Here is an 18,979-nt window from a genome sequence, read left to right as displayed (position 1 = left end):
TCCCATGGACGAATCAAGACACAAATCAAGGTCAAATCCATCCAAAGGCATGGCTTTGGAAGTCTTTAAATACAAGGACCCAAGACACACAAAGGGGTCGAAATTTCTACATTCAAAAGAACCTCTGCACAAATCTTTAAAGACTAACACGCTGCCAAAGCTCTCTTCGAAGAACACGCAACCAAAACTGAAGCTTTCTTTCGACCAAAACTGAAGCATTCCCTTGAAGAATCAACAAGCACTTGTGCCGATTCCTTCAAGACTTTGTTGCAAGCTCAAAACTTGTAACGACGTTCGATTCAAGATCAAGTCGCCAAGACCCTTGAATCAACAAAGTCCTACATCAACTCTACCTTTGCCGCAACCTTAAACCTGAGGTGAAGACTACCCACGCATTGTTTCAAGCTCAAAACTTGAAGCAATTGTTCAATCGTTCGTCCTAAATCAAGTCATCGTGACCCTTGGATCAACAACCTACGCATCTACATCAAATTTGAAAACTGAATCAGAGGAAAAGTTGTAAACAGAAATTGTAACTTACAAATTCAAATCAATACAAATCTACTTTGTACACGTGTTCTCATTTCATTCGATACAGAATTTTCATGTTTACAATGTTTTCTAAAAAACTCTACATGTTATGAAAACGTTCGAATGATAAGATCAATAAAGTACTCAAACTAACAAACTAATCCCCTCCCAAACTAGCTCTAGCCCATTCGGGCAATTGGGCTAAAGGGGAGCCCGTGGAAGATGGCAGGTGGGAGTCCAAGGCTCGAGCGCCTGAGTTTATAACTAATGCAAGGCTAATATCAGCATGACGTCAGCCACATTCTAAAAATATTTGCGCCAAGCACGTGGCTAACAAGTGCACGTGGGGGTGCGTCGACACATTTTCAGATGTTGGGACCCGCATGTCAGCCCCACTCAGTTACCTTTGAATATGGGCCTTTGATTTCCAAATCAATGGTCCAAGTTTTTAGACTTTAAAAATTAAAAAAAAAAAAAAACAATGGAAAAAAACCATAAATGTTATGGTGGGCCACGTGTCACATTCTGGACGGTTGGATTTCAATTTTTATTTTTTGTAATCCAACGGTCCAAATTAATTAAGTTAATAAATTAAAAAAATATATTAAAGCTCCCAAAAATTTCAATATATATATATATATTATAAATACCTTAACATTTTCTCCACTTTACACCACATTTCAATATTTTCAACAATTCTAAACAATTAAGAATATGTCGCGTGACAGAATTGGTTAAAAATCTTATCGTAATCTATCTACAAAAATTTTACTTTTGGATAATGACACATAGCGTGACAAGATTGGTTAAAAATACTATTCAAAATTTAAAATTAATTTTTATTATTTTATAAAATAAAAAATACTAATATTTTGTTAATTATTGCAATGGCTATTTTGTTTAAGAATGAAGATGCAAAAGACAATTACTGTTCATTGAAGATAATTACTATTCAATGGAGGGGATTCAATTGCCAATTGCTAGGTGTGCCTTCCTACACTGGAAGTGCTCTCAAAGCATCCCCAATGGGGGCTTTATCCTCCTTCAGGCTACCACATTTGTAGCTCTAATGAAAATTTTCATTTCCAATGGGCTGGAAATTGGGGTTACATCTATCACATGGGCTAGCAATTTCAATTCTTGGGAAGCAAAAAGTTAGGCTACATCTAGCCCCAAAAAGTAGGGTGACCCACACCAAATTGAGGGCCCAATCTTGTAAATAAATTTACCACGTAATCAAATTACTTATAAATAAAATGTATAACCTCATATAGAACCAAAAAGATGTGTAGCTCCTAATTAAGAGAGATTTTTTTTAGAGCTCCAAAGATCTCCCAGAGCTCACTTTATCTACCACTTTTCTAGCCCCCTGTACAGAGCCCCTCGTTTGGGATGCCTCTCACAGACAACAAAGCTCAACATGGCTTTACTTCGTCATCTCTCTTTCCCCACTTAACAACTCCTCCCTCTCACACTCCGACCACTCTTCTCTCTCCACCTCTCTTTGCTCCCCCCCTCTCTCTCCCAAACCCACACTTGTTCCTCCTCCTTCAGGGCCAAAAAGCTCGGAATTTCGTCCTTCAATTCTCCGCCGCCGCCCAAGACCAAGTTCTCGACGAAACCCCAGTACTCGAGGCGGAGCCCCTAGAGTTCTCCGACACAAGACTGCTTGCCCAGAATGTTCCATGGCATTGCACCCCGGAAGACATCCGTACTGTGTTCGAGAAGTACGGCACCGTCTTCGACGTTGAGGTTGTCATTTTTCTCTGGTTTGAAGGAGAATTATTTTTTTTGGGTATTAATAATTTGTGATTTTATTTGATGGGTTTTGATTGTTCTTGTCTTTTTTTTTTTTTTTTTAAATTTTTGTGGTGTTGTTAGCTTGCCATGTATGACAAGACCAGGAACAGGGGTTTGGCATTTGTAACATTGGGTTCGCCCGAGGAGGCTCGTACGGCTCTGGATAATCTCGAATCGTCTGTAATTATATTCGGTTCTGTTATCTTATGTGAATGCTTGTGTTGTTGTAAGTTTAGTTTTATGCTTGGTTTGGTCAGTTAGAAAGACTACTAGTTGGGAAGTGAAATGAAATTTGGGAATTTTATAGTTTTTCGCTGTATGAGAGGTAGCGTTCTACTATTCTACTTGACTACTATTTTGTGTTTGTTTCGTTCGTATTGGAAATTCGTTGCTCTCCAAAAATATAAGAAGAGAATTACTTTGGAGCTGAATTTATTGGTGAAATTCACTAGTATGCCTTCGACTTTAAGTTTAACCTCTGTTCCGTATTAGGCCCTTTATCTGGGAATGCAATTATTCATCTAATTGGAGGTGGCACATGAGTACTAATTTGTTATCTTATTCCTAGAAGGGAGGTCTACTGTTTCATCTCTTCATTTGTAGATGATTAAAGTCATGCATTCAGTAACCGAGAGAGCACAAATGACAATCTCTAAGAGGCGTCCGACACCTCCAGAAACCAGTTAACTCCGTCATCATCGTCATCAATTCATTCCAAGACATCTATACGCCCTCATCCTTTCTCACGGCGTCATTATTTAGCATCATACCCTATCACACACTTACTTCTTTACCTTCTTCCACCTCTTCCATTGGTTTGTGATCTTCTTACCTTTGTTGAACATACCTTCAATTTGTGTTCAACCTGCAGAGCTACTCCAACATCAAATAACAAGGGATTGAGCTGGAACTATGGTATACGGTACTTCTACTGTGCACATTTTAGTTTTTACTATTTGTGGAGGTTGTGAAGGTTTCCTCATCCACTGGGTTTGTTCCTGTTCTTGTACTGAGACTTTTTGGTTGTAGGAGAGTCACAAATTGGCAAATTTTGAAAACAGGAGAAAGCAAGAGAGGATTTAACATGAAGTTCTAAGGAGATGAGAAGAGATATATGTTTGAATGGAATGATAGGGTGGTGAAGACTAGAAGATGTTTTAGGGAAAGGGAGAGGGAAGTAGTCAATGGAGGTAGTGCTGCCACCGTTTTCTCAATATTTGAGAAAATTTTCAACCTTCGCTTCTTTCCGTGATCTGTCCTCACCTGATTTTTCCTGGAATACTCTGTATTGTATAATGATATCCCATACTTGTGATGTGTATGCATCAAAATATCGTAGAATGATTTCCCATATTTATGATGTATGCATTGCTTTTTGAAGAAAACAAAGTCCTAGATGTGGAGAACAAAAGATTACGGAGGCTATACCAGAAGGAAAGAAATCATTCTGCGTCTGGTGGAAAACATATCGACAATGCATCAGCAAATATGAGACAATGGGCAAATAACAGCTTTGACCCGTTTGTTGTATGTGTTAATCTGCTCTAACATATGAATTGTTTCTCCGTTGCAGTCAAATAAGCGCAAATCAAGCTCTAACATAAGCAGCCCAATTCAAGTGAAGATTGATTTTAGTGAGCAAGAAGCAGCAAGACAGCCCCTATCACCCTTGCGCTCTAACTCCCCTAACTATAGAACCTATAAGAAGTAGTAAATTTTTTTTTTTTTTCAAACAGTCCCATTTCACTTCCAGGAACAACAAACTTGCATCCTAAACGAGGACGTTCTGTACTCGTGCAAACTTGCATCTCCACCCGCTTGAAACACACAGCAAAAAGTTTATTCACGTCTAGACGAGCTGATTCCAATGCCTCGCAATTGTAAGCTTCAACACAGGATATTGTAGAAGGAAGCTCTGGGATTAATGTTTGAAGACTGTCGCATCCAGACACACCAAGGTATTCAAGTTTGGAAAGTTGACAAATACTCATGGGTAAGCTAGAAAAATCATTTCCACCTAGATCCAAATACCTTAATGAGGATAGGCACCCGATATCATTTGGAATTCCTCCTTCCAAAATATTGCAGTTACTTAGACTCAAGTGCGTTAAAGATTGCAAACCAGATAAAGAAGGCAACCGCAAATGTCCGGGACTTGGACTACTTTTTCGAAAGGAAGGTGGTGGTTCTGATATAGCAGTTTCACGCACATCAAGCCGTTCCAAACTCTCAACATGGCCCAAGTCTTCTGGCAATTTTTCAATCCTCGAGCAAGACAAAACATTAAGATCTTCCAGACTTGGAAGACCCGCAAGGTTTTTGCAACCATACAAGTTCAAAACCTTAAGTTTTTCAAGCGTCCCCAGAGATTGGTCAACTTCACACAAACCGATGCAAAATACAAGATATAAATGCTCAAGATTTGGCATACCTCTGAAGTCTGGGGTTTCCACAAGATAACTACAGAAAGCAAGATCAAGGATCTTCAAATTGTATGAATGCTGTTAACAAGTAAAAACATAGCAAAATTAGCTTCGCACGATCATAATGTAGGCAATAAAAATCAATGAGTGAGAGAAGTACCTTTATTCGCTTCCAAAAATGTTCAAGGTGACTATACCGCATGTGAAGTTCCACTAGATGCTTTGGACAGAAAGATGACGGCAAACTTTTTAGAGGAAAGTAGTTCCATGCAAGAAACCGTAAACTATTGGGAAGATATTCAAGCCCGTCAGAGAGGTTCGCATTATCTAGCCTGAGGTATCTCAGCTTTTTCATCATTGAAAAGGATTTAGCATTGACGTCGGCTTGGACTGCTTCTAGATCATATGGGGCCATGATTATACCTTCAATTGTTTCTGTTCCCTAGTCAACATGAATATATTCTAGGTCATAACATAAGCAAAGCGGTAACTAGTACAACACCATGTTGTATACAAGACATAATAGCAACTAGAATCAAATTTATTATTGTAATAAAAGCCACTTACTATATTTTCGCTCAGGACACGATGGATGTCATCTCTACGCCACAACCTGCTACGCTTGCCTGGATCATCAGGAGATTCTAGGCGGACAATTTCTCGACCCATTTCTTGGAGTAAATCATGCATTAATAGCTGACCAGTTGAACTAATAGTTAAGAGAGATTGCTCAACAAGGACGTCTATTCCAATATGTGCATAAAAACCGCTAGCTTCAAGAAGCTCTGTTACTCGATCTTTCGCCCATCCACTAAAGAAACATGCAATGTCTAGAAAAATTTTCCTCTCATCGCCATCTAGACCATTGTAGCTTATTTTAAGTGTCTCAAAAACTTCTGAATTACAATTTTCTCTTAGTTTATCCAATGCACTGTTCCATGCACTTAAACTTCTTCCGTGCAGAAAAGATCCCAAAACTTTAAGAGCTAGTGGAAGACCCTTGGCATAATGGACCACACTATTTGACAAATCAACAAAACTTGGTTCAGGGCAATCTTTCTTAAAGGCATTCCAGCTAAAAAGTAGAAGAGAGTCATCGTTATTGAGTACTTCAACCTCAAACCGTCTCTCCACTCCGTGTTTAACTAACAAACGCTCATCTCTAGTTGTAATGAGAACTCTGCTCCCCGATTTAAACCACTCTTGATTTCCAGCCAAATATTCTAATTGATGCAAATGGTTCACATCATCAAGAATTAAAAGAACCTTTTTGTCACTTAGAAACCTGCATATCATTGCTGCTCCTTCATGAACCTCCCATATGTCATCCTTTTTATCCATGCCGATTTTACAAAGAAGTTGCTTTTGCAGGTAAGGTATGCCACCTTTTTCGACATTACTTCTAACATCAGCTAGAAATATTTGGAATTCAAACTCATGAGAGATTCTCTCGTACACAACTCTTGCAATAGCTGTCTTTCCAATGCCGCCCATCCCCCATATCCCAATAAAGCAACCATCATTCACCGTTGCATCTAAACACAAATCAATAATTGGTTTCGACCTTGAATCGATTGCAACAAACTCGCCCACATGAAATAATAAGGTTGGGCGCAACTTTTTCCATACCACTTGAACAATATCCTTAACAAGTTTTGATTCAGACCTATGGAAACGAATGGAGTTAGATATATAAGTTCCGAAATGTTTTCACTAATTTTTGCATTGAGTCAAGCCAAAGAGCAATAATCACACGCCATTATATGATGTGCATTGTATAAGTAGTATCGAACTAAAGGTGAATTCTTTTAATGGCATTTGTAGTTGCAGGTTGGTCATCTTTCCTATGTCCATTGTAATTTGTGATATAATTGGCTCTGTTTCTATTCCTCCAACAGAAGTCACACTGGGGGTGTGTGTGTGTTTGTGTGTGTACGTGTGTGTGTGGGTGGGTGTGGGTGTTGGTGTGTGTCATTAAATAAGGAGGAAACAGAAAAATCAAAACGTTACCAGTCCTTTGAATCCCACCCAGAGAAATTTGCCACTTTCGTTAAAGCATTTCTCCAACTTTCCACCTCCTTTTCGGCAACCCGAGGGTTGTTTCCATGTTTAATGAAGGCTTTTGCAAAATGTCCTGCTTGCTTTCGTACATCAGAGGGATCAACATTATAAAAAATTGGTAGCACTGCGTCTCTTGCTTCCATGCATTTAAGAATATGTAAAAGTTCAATCAAGCACCATGCTGATGATGCATAATCTTCCGAGAGAACAATGAGTGCAAATCTTGATTGTTCAATTGCAGTAACAAGTTCTCGAGAAAGAGATTTCCCTTTTTGAAGTTCAGGGTCATCCATAAAAGTTATTATTCCATGACCTTCCAATGCAGTGTGTAAGTGGCCTGTGAATCCCCTTCTAGTGTCTTCGCCTCTAAAACTCAAAAATACATCATATTTCCATTGAGGAGTAGAAGGGGGGAAAGATGCACAGGAAGCTCTGAACCGCTTCCGAGTGTGATCACCTCTAAAACTCAAAAAGGATTCAGGTTTCCATGGACGAGTTGAATGGTGTGGATATGTGCAGGAAGCTGTGAAACCCTTGCGGGCACCATCACCTCTAAAACTCGGGAAGACACCATATTTCCATTGAGTAGTTGAAGTAGGGAAAGGTATAAAGGTTCCTCCCATGCTCATCACAACAGTACTCCCAAAAGGTTTCATCATCATTTTAAGACTTGGAAGAGAAGTTTTCCTTTTCTTCTGTTATGTGGTTTCTCTACTGCAGAAAACGGAAAATATCAATGAAGCTTTACAAATACACTACGAAGTGACAAACATCCGTTGTTTTCTATCTTTTTATTGTTGTTTGTGTCTTGGATTCATCTTGTTTGGAATACACTAGAAAGATCACACTCAGACACATGATCATGTTAGATATTAGTGCCTGTTTAACAGTACAAAATCAACAAAATTAGAAACGAAGGAGCAAAAAATAGCTAGGATTTGGAAAAGTAAAGAAGACAGTAGTGTGAGAGAGAGATTTTGGGAGTTAATTGTACTGACCAGTGAGGTAAAACCACTGAACAAACTATGTTTTCTTGATTAAAACAGATAATGGGTAGCAGTTGGATTATTTGGGACTCAATAAGAGACATAAAGACACAGGAGGAACTTACTGTGTTTCTTATTGCAAGTCTATCAAATTTATAGTGCACTAGCTAGACAGCGTTTGAACAACTAGGAGCCTGTTTGCAAACCATTCCATTTTTAGTTTTCATTTTTTGCTAGACACATAAGGTAAATACAATGAAGAAATGAGGATTAAAGACTAAAAACTAAAAACTGAAATCAATTTGAAGTAGATGGAAAAGAGAGAAGTTCAGGCTTAGTAAACATGTCAGCATGATTATGACTTCCTTGGATCAGTCTTCTAGATCAATATATTTTCATTCGGTTTTAATTCATGCTACCCCAAGTTACCCAAAGTTGTATGCATATAAATCGAACTTTTAAGGAGCTGTCAAGGTAATTGTGGACACCGGAATTAAGAGGAGTGTGAGAATAAACACTTGTGTACTTGTATTTGTTTACCTTCTTCTTCTAAAATGGATGTCCCTACTCCATAGGTGCTGGCTAGCAACCTGCGAACGTAGCTCAAATTGAGTGAATCACGTCAAATTCCGGTGAGTTATGTTTACTTTTGTGTTCCCATTTTCGCCTTTATACGATTTTGAATTTGTTCTATCTAGGCTCTAAAAGTATACATTAACAGCAGTAAAATTATTCAGAGCAAAATAGTATAACATACAGCCATGGAAAAATATGTTAAGACAATGGAAAAACCCCCCAAAAATATACATAGTTAGGGATTCGAGCATATAACCTGGTTTCTTGGCAATTTGAACAGGGAGAACTTTAAATTGCTTGCCCTTCACACTTGAGATATGGAAAATTAGCAGATGGTTAAAATTAGTGATTGATCATGATATGTAAAATTAACAACCACTGAATTTAATTGCGCAAATTAAGATGCAGAGCAGACAGAGGATCTTCTACAAAGATGCATTTTAAATACCTGCAGGGGAAGCTTCCTCTCAAGCTGCAGGTATCTTCCTTGGCAAACTTGAAACAATAATTAATTTAAAAGCACTGATAATTAGGTGTATTGAGGTTGTTGGTTGAATTAAAAAAAAAAAAAATCCTAATGAAACGGGTTTGAAAATTTTGAGTTTTAACGATAAGGATAAAATAAAAGATAAAATGAATAGTACCAGATTTGACTTTTTATTGTAAAAATATAATTTTTCGTTAAAGTGAACAACACCATGAATTTTTCGTTAAAACTTTCTTAAAAAATTATAAGTAAGAAAGACTTGCAATATTAATCAATATCTCCACGAAGGAATGGAAATCATCATAAACCGCGTTGGAATACTTTAATCAAATAGAGTCGAGAGCTTCGTCGGCAACCTACTGCGTTCTAACTTTAATGCTAACTATTCACTTGGAACTCCCACCCCCCCCCCCCCTCTTCCCCGGCGGGCGGCGGCACATAATCTCATTTTGTAATCCTCCTCATAAATGCATTTTAAAAGCCTGTGGTGGAAGCTTCCTCCCACGCTGTAGGTATCTTCCTGGCGAAACTTGAAATAATAATTAATTTAAAAGCATTAATAATTAGGGATGCGTTACTAATCCGTAATCAGATTGAAAGTAATTGAATTGAAGAGGAATTGGACTGAGAAGGAATTTGAATGAGATGTAATCAGAATTAGATTCTTGTTGAAGTTGTTTATCAAAACTGTCTGGAATCGAAGTAGAAATGACATTAATCTATATAAATTGTTTACTAATTCATATGAATCGGAATAAAATCCAATTTATTTACTAAAGTACCCTTGTTTAACTAATATATTTTATATGCTAATTATTTTTAGTAAAACTTTTACTCTTTCATTTTTTTTAATTTTTCAGAGAGAATAATTTTTATTTGCTTCTACATGTTTGAGAAGACTCTTAATCATCATAAACTTTATTAAAAATATCAACCTAAAGTAAACTTAATAACAATTACTTCCTCTTCTCTCTCTCCCTCTCCCCAATCTTTCTTAGCAGCCGTCTCTCCTCCCTCCTCTCCTCCCCCATCATTTTCTCTCTCACCCTCCACCGCCTCAACTCTCCCCCACACCCACAAGATTCTCCTCATCGCCAACCACGTTCCGCCGCTGATAAGAAGAAAGGGAGGGCAACGGTGATTCGGAGGTCGCCGGTGGAAAAGCCCTTGCTTTATTCTGAAGAAGATGAGGCTAAGGCCAAGGAGATGGGAACAAATGAGAGCGCTTTTGTTCTTGCTTGGTTGGGGCTTGGCGGTGTCATACTAGCCCAAGGCCTTCTTCTCGCCTCTTCGGGTAACCTTTCCGTTCATTGTGATTGAATTGATGTGAATCATACAGAATCGTGAAGGGGGAGGTAGAAGATATGAGGGTAGCTTGGGCATAAAAGTTGGATTCCTGGAACTGCCTTCTTCCGGAATCCAAATACCACCTCCATTTAAGGGATCCGATTCTAAGAGATTAAGGAATTCAATTCCAGATTTTAAGCGGGCTCCACCTATTTTTTCATTCTCTAAATATTAGTAAACGCTAGAATCCTTCGAGAGGAATGCAATTCCGTTTCTTTCCATTCCATTCCCGTTTGGTAAACATGCCATAGGTGTACTGAGGATGGAAGACCGATGACGGACGTGTGGACGTAAAGGGTAAAACGGTCATTTTCCTACTGGGAAGCTTTCTCCCGATAAATTTTTCAATGTAACCGATGCACGGAGTGATACATCACGTGTCATTATACAAATAATGAAATATGTGTATTAAAAAATTAATAATTTAAAAAAATAAGATTTCCCATCATTTATATAAAAACACGTGTTATACCCTCCGTGTTCCGGTCATAATGAAAATTTCTCCTTCCTCTCACGCTGCAAGCAACACTTGAATACTTAATTCAAAAGCATTGATAATTAGGCGTATTGGAAAGACTTGCAATTCTAAGCTGCAGGCAATACATGAATACTTAATTCAAGCCAGCGCACTTCAAGGCATCGTTAATTTACAAGTCGACCACTCGAGGTCGAACACATCTTAATCCATATGAGCCAATTCATTTTCTTACCACGTTCATGGTCCAAAGGAGTTTAACAAAGTTAACAAAATTAGTGCTTATGATGAAGCAAGAATAGACTTTTCAAAGTTTAAATCTTGAGCTGAAAATGTGAAGAAGATTGTAGCAAAAGTCGAACTCATATTAATTTCAAATTAAGGCTGATGGAGACAATCAAGGCAGAGAAGATTGTAATGTGTTTGAATGAAATTAGAATAGATAAATAAAACCATGTGGGTCATTTGTTAGGCCATCTCCAATGGAGAGGGTTAGAGGTTCATTTACTCAAAACTCATCTCCAATCGATAGCAAAGCTATAATTCTATGGAACACACCAGACCATTATTTGACCAAAGGCGTATCACGCTAACCAAATGTAGCTCCCTCTTAGCCTTTTTGTTAGGGCCTAACTTTTGTTGGAATAATTGATTCAAATTCAATGGCTAAATTTGAAAACATCCAAAGGTAATTCAATTAAATTAACAATTAAATTTTAAGTATAAACCTAAAACTAATAAATTGTTGAGGGTTAGAGATGGTATATGAGCATGGTCTGATACTGTTCATTTAAAAATAATTATTTGTAAAGCTATAATTCTGAACGAGGCTATATTATGCCATTTCATTTAGGGATGACCTTAAGGGTCCTGCACCAACTGATAGACATGAAATTATTACATTTTGTTACCCTTATATTTGTATTTATTAGTGCCTCATTCAGATTAATTGGAGCTAAATTACTTCAGTTTTGTAATTTATAATTAAGGATTTGAATGTGTATTGATAAAAGTGGAAATTAACATGGTGTTAACACATTCTTGACATTAGAGTCTTTCTATTCACATCGGCTTCATTATTTAATTAATTATTATTTTATTTTAAGTTCAAGATCAATGGGCTGTGTGAATTCTATTTATTTGGACCAAGAGCTGGTACTGACGTGGGCTTTGTTATTAATTTACGGATGAGGAACTTCAACCGACAATTAAGCGGTGAGAGTGGATGCAATTTTCTTAACCCCACCTTTGGCATTTTAATCAAGTGAAAGAAGAAAGAAAGAAGGCAAATTATTTTACACATTCTATTCCCAGCTCGTGTGGTTTTGAGTACAGGGCGATGAATTGGGCATTCTTGAGTTTTGATCAGATTGGAACTAGTTATGATCACTCTAGTTTTATAATTGTTCAATCCATGGATTTCAGATTGATGATTAATTTTCATTCACCAGTTGAATTATAATTTTGATATTTGGTTCTTTGTGCTTCGCCGTAGCCTAGGATTTTGATATTAAAATTACTTGCATATGAATTTATTTCTGACCATAATTTAGATTCTATAGATACTTTGAGAAAGAGAATCATGAACTTATATTTTGATCTGACCATAGATGAATATTGGTTTGTGTGGCTTCCTAGTAAATTAGTTATTTGTTTGACGTGACCAAGTTGATGAGTAGTTAATTTGTTACTCATTGTGCTTAATTGAATTTCCGCTTATTTGTGTATACCGGACCATGAATATATAGGCAATAGTAATAGCTGAGTGTTTTCTTACATTTGTCCCTAACCATGGTAAAATTCACATCTCTTTAGAAAATTATTGACATGTGTACCTGACCACGTACATATATACAGAAGTTATTTTTGTTAATCTGATAATTCATGAATTGACATTGGATATTAGGGTATGACAATTAGTGGTGAAATCAAAGCCTTAATGTTTTCTTTCATTTGTTTTCAATCATATTTCTGCTTAATGATGTTTAGGTTTAATTTTTCTTCGATACTATTCCAATTTTTATTTCAATTCGTTAAGAAATAGTTATAGACTCAATTGGTAATTCAACCCCGGTGGATTCGATCTCATATTATTTACATTTTTTTTTTGTCGAATATTATTTACATAGTTATACTACAACTGATTCGTGCACTTGCAAGTAAATTTGGTTTGAACTAATTTATTGGGAAATATTATTAGCATTTCAAAAATCTCATTCTACACTTCTTACAAGTGTAATTTTCTTACTATTTATAGAAAATTTAGAATGCAAAATGAGATATTTGATTTCAAATTGATTCGAATTTTTTTTAACAAATTTGAAAATTGGTTTAAAAAAAATAAAATCTGAAAAATCATAGCAAGGAGATGTGACGAGTCTTTGCTGTAAACTTCGAAACGGATCTCCAAGCTCGCAAAAATGACACGGTGGTTCTCAAAGTTCGCAAAAACATTGTCACACAAAAGTTTCATGATCAAGAAGTTGGCCAAGAAGATGAGGCGGAACAAGCACATCCCTCACTCGAATCGAATGAGGGCCGACAACATAATTAGGTACAATGAAAAAAGCATTGGTTCTGCACTAAGCTCGGATTTTGAGGTGCTTTGCTCCCAAATTTTCAATGGAAATTTAGCATATTCCAGTTATGTTTGATTTATGAGCTTTAGTTTCTGATTCAGACCTTAGAATTAGAGAGAGGGAGAGGAGAAGAGAGTGGTGCAAGTAAGTAGGGTTAGTAAAGGGAGAGAATTGATGAGAGAGAGAGATAATAGATAATCTTATATATAAAGCCGGCAGGCTTTTGAATAGTGGTTTTTGGAGATAATAAATAATCTTATCTATTCCATTCAAGTACTCAACAACACATCTATTATTATTCTGTATCCACTGTCTGTTGATTTTGTCTGCAATCCTAATAAAAGTACAAGAATTACAACAATTTCAACTATTGTCTAGTCACCTTATTCCTCTGGTAAGGGTCCTATCTCATTCAGGAATGCACAGTTATGTGCCGCAATTTACGATTTCAATGGAATAAATTTCGACATGGGCAAATTTCGGCAGCATCTCCTTACAGTTCTTCAAGTGCACGCTGTAGATACATAATATCCACCGTGTACTTGAAGAATATCAGGAAATGTTACCAAAATTTCCACCATCGAAATCTAATCCATTAACTGCAAACTACAACACATAACTATGCATTCCTAAACTGTCTAAAAAATTGGACAATTCAAGAATTAATTGGACCGTAGTCATGCTTTCGCATCCATGCACGAAATCCAACTAATTATTAAACGGGAAACTAAACTTTTCTTGAAAAAGGTGCACAAAGTTAAGTAGTATTAACTTCGTACAACTCAAAACATTTTTGTACTTGATGTACAAAAATATGTACATACAAATCAATTAAATCACAATAATTACTGAAACTAAATAAAATAGATACAAAATATTAATACTTCTAAACTATAATGTTGATGGCCTTAGTTTTTACTTGTTTATACTAATTATATCATAGAATATACATATTCTAGTTAGTTACACTCAAGAAATTTTGGTGGTGAGATAAATATAGTGTTAGAATATGAACACAAATGTACGCATATTTTGGCTAGATATTGGTTTTAAAAAATCTTATTGAAAGATGTTTTGGTTGTCTTCAAGTTTACAAAGGATTGAGACTGAAAATGAATCCTGAATTACTTACTTGTATTAAAATTGCAAAATAGCTTTGCGCGACGTAGGTGTACATCCGTTGCACAATGTTGGGGAAAAAGTGGTAAAGCACTCTTGGTTTGGTGCTAAAATCTTGTGTGACGCACAAGAGGCATCGCGCAAACGGCCTTTGCACGACAAAGGTGACCTACGTCAGGCAAAACAGTTTTGCGCGACGCTAGTCTTCGTCATGCAAAGTTCCGTTGTGCAAAGGCCGTTTGAGTGACGTTTTGTGTTTAGCGTTCTGCAAACATACTTTGCGCGATGAAATTTGCTCCGTCGTGCAAACATGTTTTTGTACTAGTGGACTAAATTAACAGTTAAGATAGATTTCTCAACAAGGATATCTATTCCAATATGTGCATAAAAACCGCTAGCTTCAAGTGCCCGTCTTACTCGATCTTTGTACTCTCCAATAAAGAAACATGCAATGTCTAGAAAAAATTTCTTCTTATCGTCCTCTAGACCATTGTAACTTATTTTAAGTGTCTCAAAAACTTATGAATTAGAAATTTCTCTTAGATTATCCAACGTGCTGTTCCACACACTTAAACTTCTTTCATGCAAAAAAGATCCCAAGACTTTAAGAGCTAGTGGAAGACCTTTGGCATAATTTACTACACGATTTGACTAATGAACAAAACTTGGTTCAGGGCAATCTTTCTTAAAGGCATTCCAGCTAAAAAGTTGAAGGGTCTTTTTTACCGAGTCCTTCAACCTCAAACCGTCTCTCCACTCGGTGTTTAAATAACAACCGGTCATCTCTAGTTGTAATGAGAACTCTGCTCCCCAATCCAAACCACTGTTGATTTCCAGCCAAATATTCTAATTGATGCAAATGGTTCACATCATCAAGAATTAAAAGAACCTTTTTACCACCTAGAAACCTGCGTATGATTGCTGACCCTTCTTGAACATCCCATATGTCATTTTTTTCCATCCCGATTTTACAAAGAAGTTGCTTTTGCAGGTGAAGTAGACCACCTTTTTCGGCATTACTTCTAACATCAGCTGGAAATATTTGGAATTCAAACGCATGAGAGATCCTCTCGTACACAAGCTTTGTTCAGACCTATGGAAAAGAATAAAGTTAGATGTATAAGTTCCAAAATGTTTTCACTATTTTTTGCATTGAGTCAAGCCAAAACACAATAATCGCACACCTATATTTAATGAGCATTGTATAAGAGTTATCGAACTACAGATGGAATTCGTTTATTGGCATTTATAGCCATGTTCATTGTAATTTGTGATATAATTGGCTCTATTTCTATTCCTCAAACATAAGTCACACTAGGGGGGTGTGTGTGTGCGCCGTTAAATAAGGAGGACACGGTTGCAAGAAAAATAAAAACGTTACCAGTACTTTGAATCCCATCCAGAGAAATTTGCCACTTTCATTAAAGCCTTTCTCCAACTTTCCACCTCCTTTTCGTCAACCCCACTTTTGTTTCCGTGTTTAATGAACGCTTCTGCAAAACTTCCTGTTCACTTTCATACATCAGAGGGATCAACATTATAAAAAATTGGTACCACTGGTTCTTTTCCATGTTTTCAAGAATATGTACAAGTTCATCCAAGCACCATGTTGATGATGCATAATTTTCGGAGATAACAATGATTGCAAATCTTGATTGTTCAATTGCAGTAACAAGTCCGGGAGAAATAGATTCCCCTTTTTGAAGTTTAGGGTCATCCCTAAAAGCTATTATTCCATGACTTTCCAATGCAGTGTATAAGTGGTCTGTGAATCCCCTTCTAGTGTCTTCACCTCTAAAACTAAAAAATACATCATATTTCCATTGAGGAGTTGAAGTAGGGAAAGGTATACGAGTTCCTCCCATGCTCATCGCCACATAACTCCCGAAAGGATTCATCATCATTTTAAGACTTGGCTCTGGGATGTATAGTAGACGAGAAGTTTTCTTCTGTTATGTGGTTTCTCTACTGCATTGAAAACACAAAATATGAATGAAGCTTTACAAATACACTATGAAGTGGCAAACATCCGTTGTTTTCTATCTTTTTATTGCTGCTTGAGTCTTGGCTTCATCTTGTTCGGAATACACTAGACCACGTACAGACAGATTAATGTAAATGGTAGCATTTTGGTTATTGCCAATTCTAAACTGCAAAGGATATATATATTCTTTAAGAACATTCATGATCATGTTAGACATTAGTGCCTCTTTAACAGTACAACATCAAAAACAAAATTTATCAATTATAAACGAAAGAGCAAAAAATAGCTAGGATTTGGAAAAGTAAAGAAACTTGTCGTGTGAGAGCGAGGTTTTGGGAATTAATTGTACTGACCGCTGAGGTACAACCACTGAGCTAACTATGTTTTGTCGCTTAAAACAAATGGGTATCAGTTGAGTTCTTTGGGACTTAATGAGAGACATAAAAACAGAAGGAACTTACTCGGTTTCTTATTGCAAGTCATCAAATTTATAGTGCACTAGACAGGGTTTGAACAAGTAGGAGCCCATTTGTTAACCTTTCGGTTTTTAGTTTTCATTTTTTGTTAGATACATAAGGGAAATGCATGGAAGAAATAAGGATTAAAGAACGGTGGAGGAATTGTTGTGACAACATGAACCTAAAAACTGAAATCAAAATTGTAAGTAGATGAAAAAGAGTGAAGTTCAAGCTTAGTAAACACTAGTAAATGTTGCCCGTGCGTTGTTAGATTAAAATTTGTATGAAAAATTATGTTTCAAACATATAAAAGATTGGTGTACAGAAAATTAATAATATCTATGTTGACAATGTTTATGATGATGTTATGCTATATACAATGGTTTAGACTGATACATTCATTAAATTGCTATTTTAGGGCTCTGGTGATTATGGCTTGGCCTCTTTGTTGAGTCCGTTGATGAATTAATAAGTAGTTTAGATCAAGTGAAGGGAAAGAAAGAAATTGGTGAATTAGTAGATGTTTTATGTGAATAAATTAAATCATGTAAGGGGAAAATACCTAAAATTAAAAATTGTAACTTAAATTGAAGGCGGTTTTAAGAATTTCATTGTCGAAAATGGTAAAGCAATTTATCAAACATCAGCTGCACTATACTATTGATTTTGACAACCAATAAAAATGGACAAATAAAAACTGAAATTTAGTTTAGTCATTTTGTTGCAATTTCTCTCAAGTAAGTAACCCAGAAGCATTCTCTTGTAACTCACTTCTTGTTAGATAGAGCTACTTAAATGTGACCCAAAATAATAATTAATAAAAAACCAATTGCTTATAAATTTCCAATTTTCCTTGTTTACTTTCCTTTGTCTTCTCGCTTATTGAGCCAACAAATAAAACAGTTAAAAATACAATGATTAACTTATAATTAAAGCATCTGAAGTGTTATGCTTTTGGAATAACAAAACAAAACAACCTAGATAATATCTTACATTTTTCACAGATGTGCCTCGACTATCAACGATGTCGTCTTCAAACCACTCCATGCTCCCGCCACAAACTTATAGGAATCCTAAATTCCTAATCCTGCATTAACCAAAATTAAAACGATTATTCAGATTCCTAATTAAAACTGCATGAACCAAAATCTTAGTAACATGAAGAAGAAAAATACTACTCACACAACAATTAATAAATATAAAAACCAAAATACGTTCGAATCAACACAAAATACCAAAATCTTATGGGAGCTTCCTTCTGAGAATCTCAAACTCTAGCCATTTCAAAATAAGTTGTTTGTGGTCCAAAGGAGTTCTACAAAGTTAACAAAATTAGAGCTTGCAATGAAGCAGGAATAGAGTTTTCAAGGCTCAAATCTTGAGCGTGAAATGTGAAGATGATCGTAGCAAAATCATATTAAGTTAATTAAATTAAGCATTAAATTTATAGTATAAACTTAAAATTAATAAATTGTTGAGGGGCTATATGTAGTCTCTTCAGTTGGAGATGGTACATGCTATATTATGCCCCTTCAGTTAGAAATGGCCTTAGGGGTCCTGCTATTACATTTGTTAGCTGTATATTTGTATTTATTTGTGCCTCATTCAGATTATTTAGAGCTAAATTACTTTAGTTTTGCAATTTGTAAGCATTAGGATGTGTATTGGTAAAAGTGAAATTTAACATAGTCTTAACACATTCTTGACGTTAAGTGAAATTTAACATAGTCTTAACACATTCTTGACGTTAGAGTCTTCCTATTCACATTGGCTTCATTTGTTTAATTAATTATTATTTTATTAATCCCACCTTTGGAGTTTTAGATAAGTGAAAGTAGAACGAAAGATGGAAAATTACTTTACAAACTATATTTCCAGTTCGTGTGGTTTTGAGTAGAGGGAAATGACTTGTGCATTCTTGACTTTTGATCAGATTGGAATTAGTTATGATTACTCTAGTTTTATAATAGTTCAATCCTTAGATTTCAAATTGATGATTAATTTTCATTCACCAGTTGAATTGTAATTTTTATATTTGGTTCTTTGTGCTTGACCATATCCTAGGATTTTGATATTGAAATTACTTGCATATGAATTTATTTCTAACCACGAATTGGATTCTATAAATGCTTTGAGAATGAGAATCTTGAACT

At 36.1% G+C, this 18,979-nt stretch overlaps 2 protein-coding genes and 2 pseudogenes across 6 annotated transcripts in view; 2 read left to right on the top strand and 2 right to left on the bottom strand.

The window, feature by feature from the left end:
• Positions 1-8,928, bottom strand: part of LOC103962950 (TMV resistance protein N-like) — a 31,284-nt gene extending 22,356 nt beyond the window's left edge. Inside the window, exons 1-4 of one of the 3 annotated variants that reach the window (XM_048583118.1) lie at positions 6,765-7,657; positions 5,322-6,420; positions 4,915-5,196; positions 4,006-4,832 (exon numbers count right to left, since the gene is read on the bottom strand). In XM_048583118.1, the coding sequence (XP_048439075.1) occupies positions 4,017-4,832; positions 4,915-5,196; positions 5,322-6,420; positions 6,765-7,477 (2,910 nt within the window). In that variant the 5' untranslated portion in view covers positions 7,478-7,657 and the 3' untranslated portion in view covers positions 4,006-4,016. The other 2 variants (XM_048583117.1, XM_048583116.1) reach the window with 2 other exon arrangements.
• LOC125476713 (33 kDa ribonucleoprotein, chloroplastic-like) lies at positions 1,881-3,851 on the top strand. 3 transcript variants are annotated; one of them, XM_048583124.1, is made up of 3 exons: positions 1,909-2,283; positions 2,413-2,511; positions 3,713-3,851. In XM_048583124.1, exons 1-3 carry the CDS (start codon positions 1,924-1,926, stop codon positions 3,725-3,727), a joined length of 474 nt encoding a protein of 157 aa, XP_048439081.1. In that variant the 5' UTR covers positions 1,909-1,923; the 3' UTR covers positions 3,728-3,851. The 3 variants fall into 3 exon arrangements, with proteins under 3 accessions (XP_048439079.1, XP_048439081.1, XP_048439080.1); XM_048583123.1 differs by lacking the exon at positions 3,713-3,851 and adding an exon at positions 3,203-3,405; XM_048583122.1 differs by lacking the exon at positions 3,713-3,851 and having other exon boundaries at positions 1,881-2,283; positions 2,413-2,762.
• A 4,178-nt stretch (positions 8,929-13,106) lies between the features above and the next one.
• Positions 13,107-13,285, top strand: LOC103962930 (annotated as a pseudogene).
• Positions 13,286-14,705: 1,420 nt separating this feature from the next.
• Positions 14,706-16,288, bottom strand: LOC125476800 (annotated as a pseudogene).
• Between the last annotated feature and the right edge of the window lie 2,691 nt (positions 16,289-18,979).

The sequence above is a fragment of a genome, unplaced genomic scaffold (genome assembly GCF_019419815.1).
Source record: "Pyrus x bretschneideri cultivar Hongxiangsu unplaced genomic scaffold, Pyrus_bretschneideri_v1 Contig2, whole genome shotgun sequence".
NCBI lineage: Eukaryota > Viridiplantae > Streptophyta > Magnoliopsida > Rosales > Rosaceae > Pyrus > Pyrus x bretschneideri.
The sequence above is the reverse complement of the archived record's forward strand: the minus strand, read 5'-3'. Positions and strand labels throughout refer to the sequence as shown.

Excerpts from the sequence above, each read along its gene's own strand:
- LOC125476713 (XM_048583122.1), top strand. The coding sequence starts at position 1,924 with ATGCCTCTCACAGACAACAAAGCTCAACATGGCTTTACTTCGTCATCT. Across the intron at positions 2,284-2,412 it reads GCACCGTCTTCGACGTTGAG|CTTGCCATGTATGACAAGAC; the intron begins GTTGTCATTTTT and ends TGGTGTTGTTAG.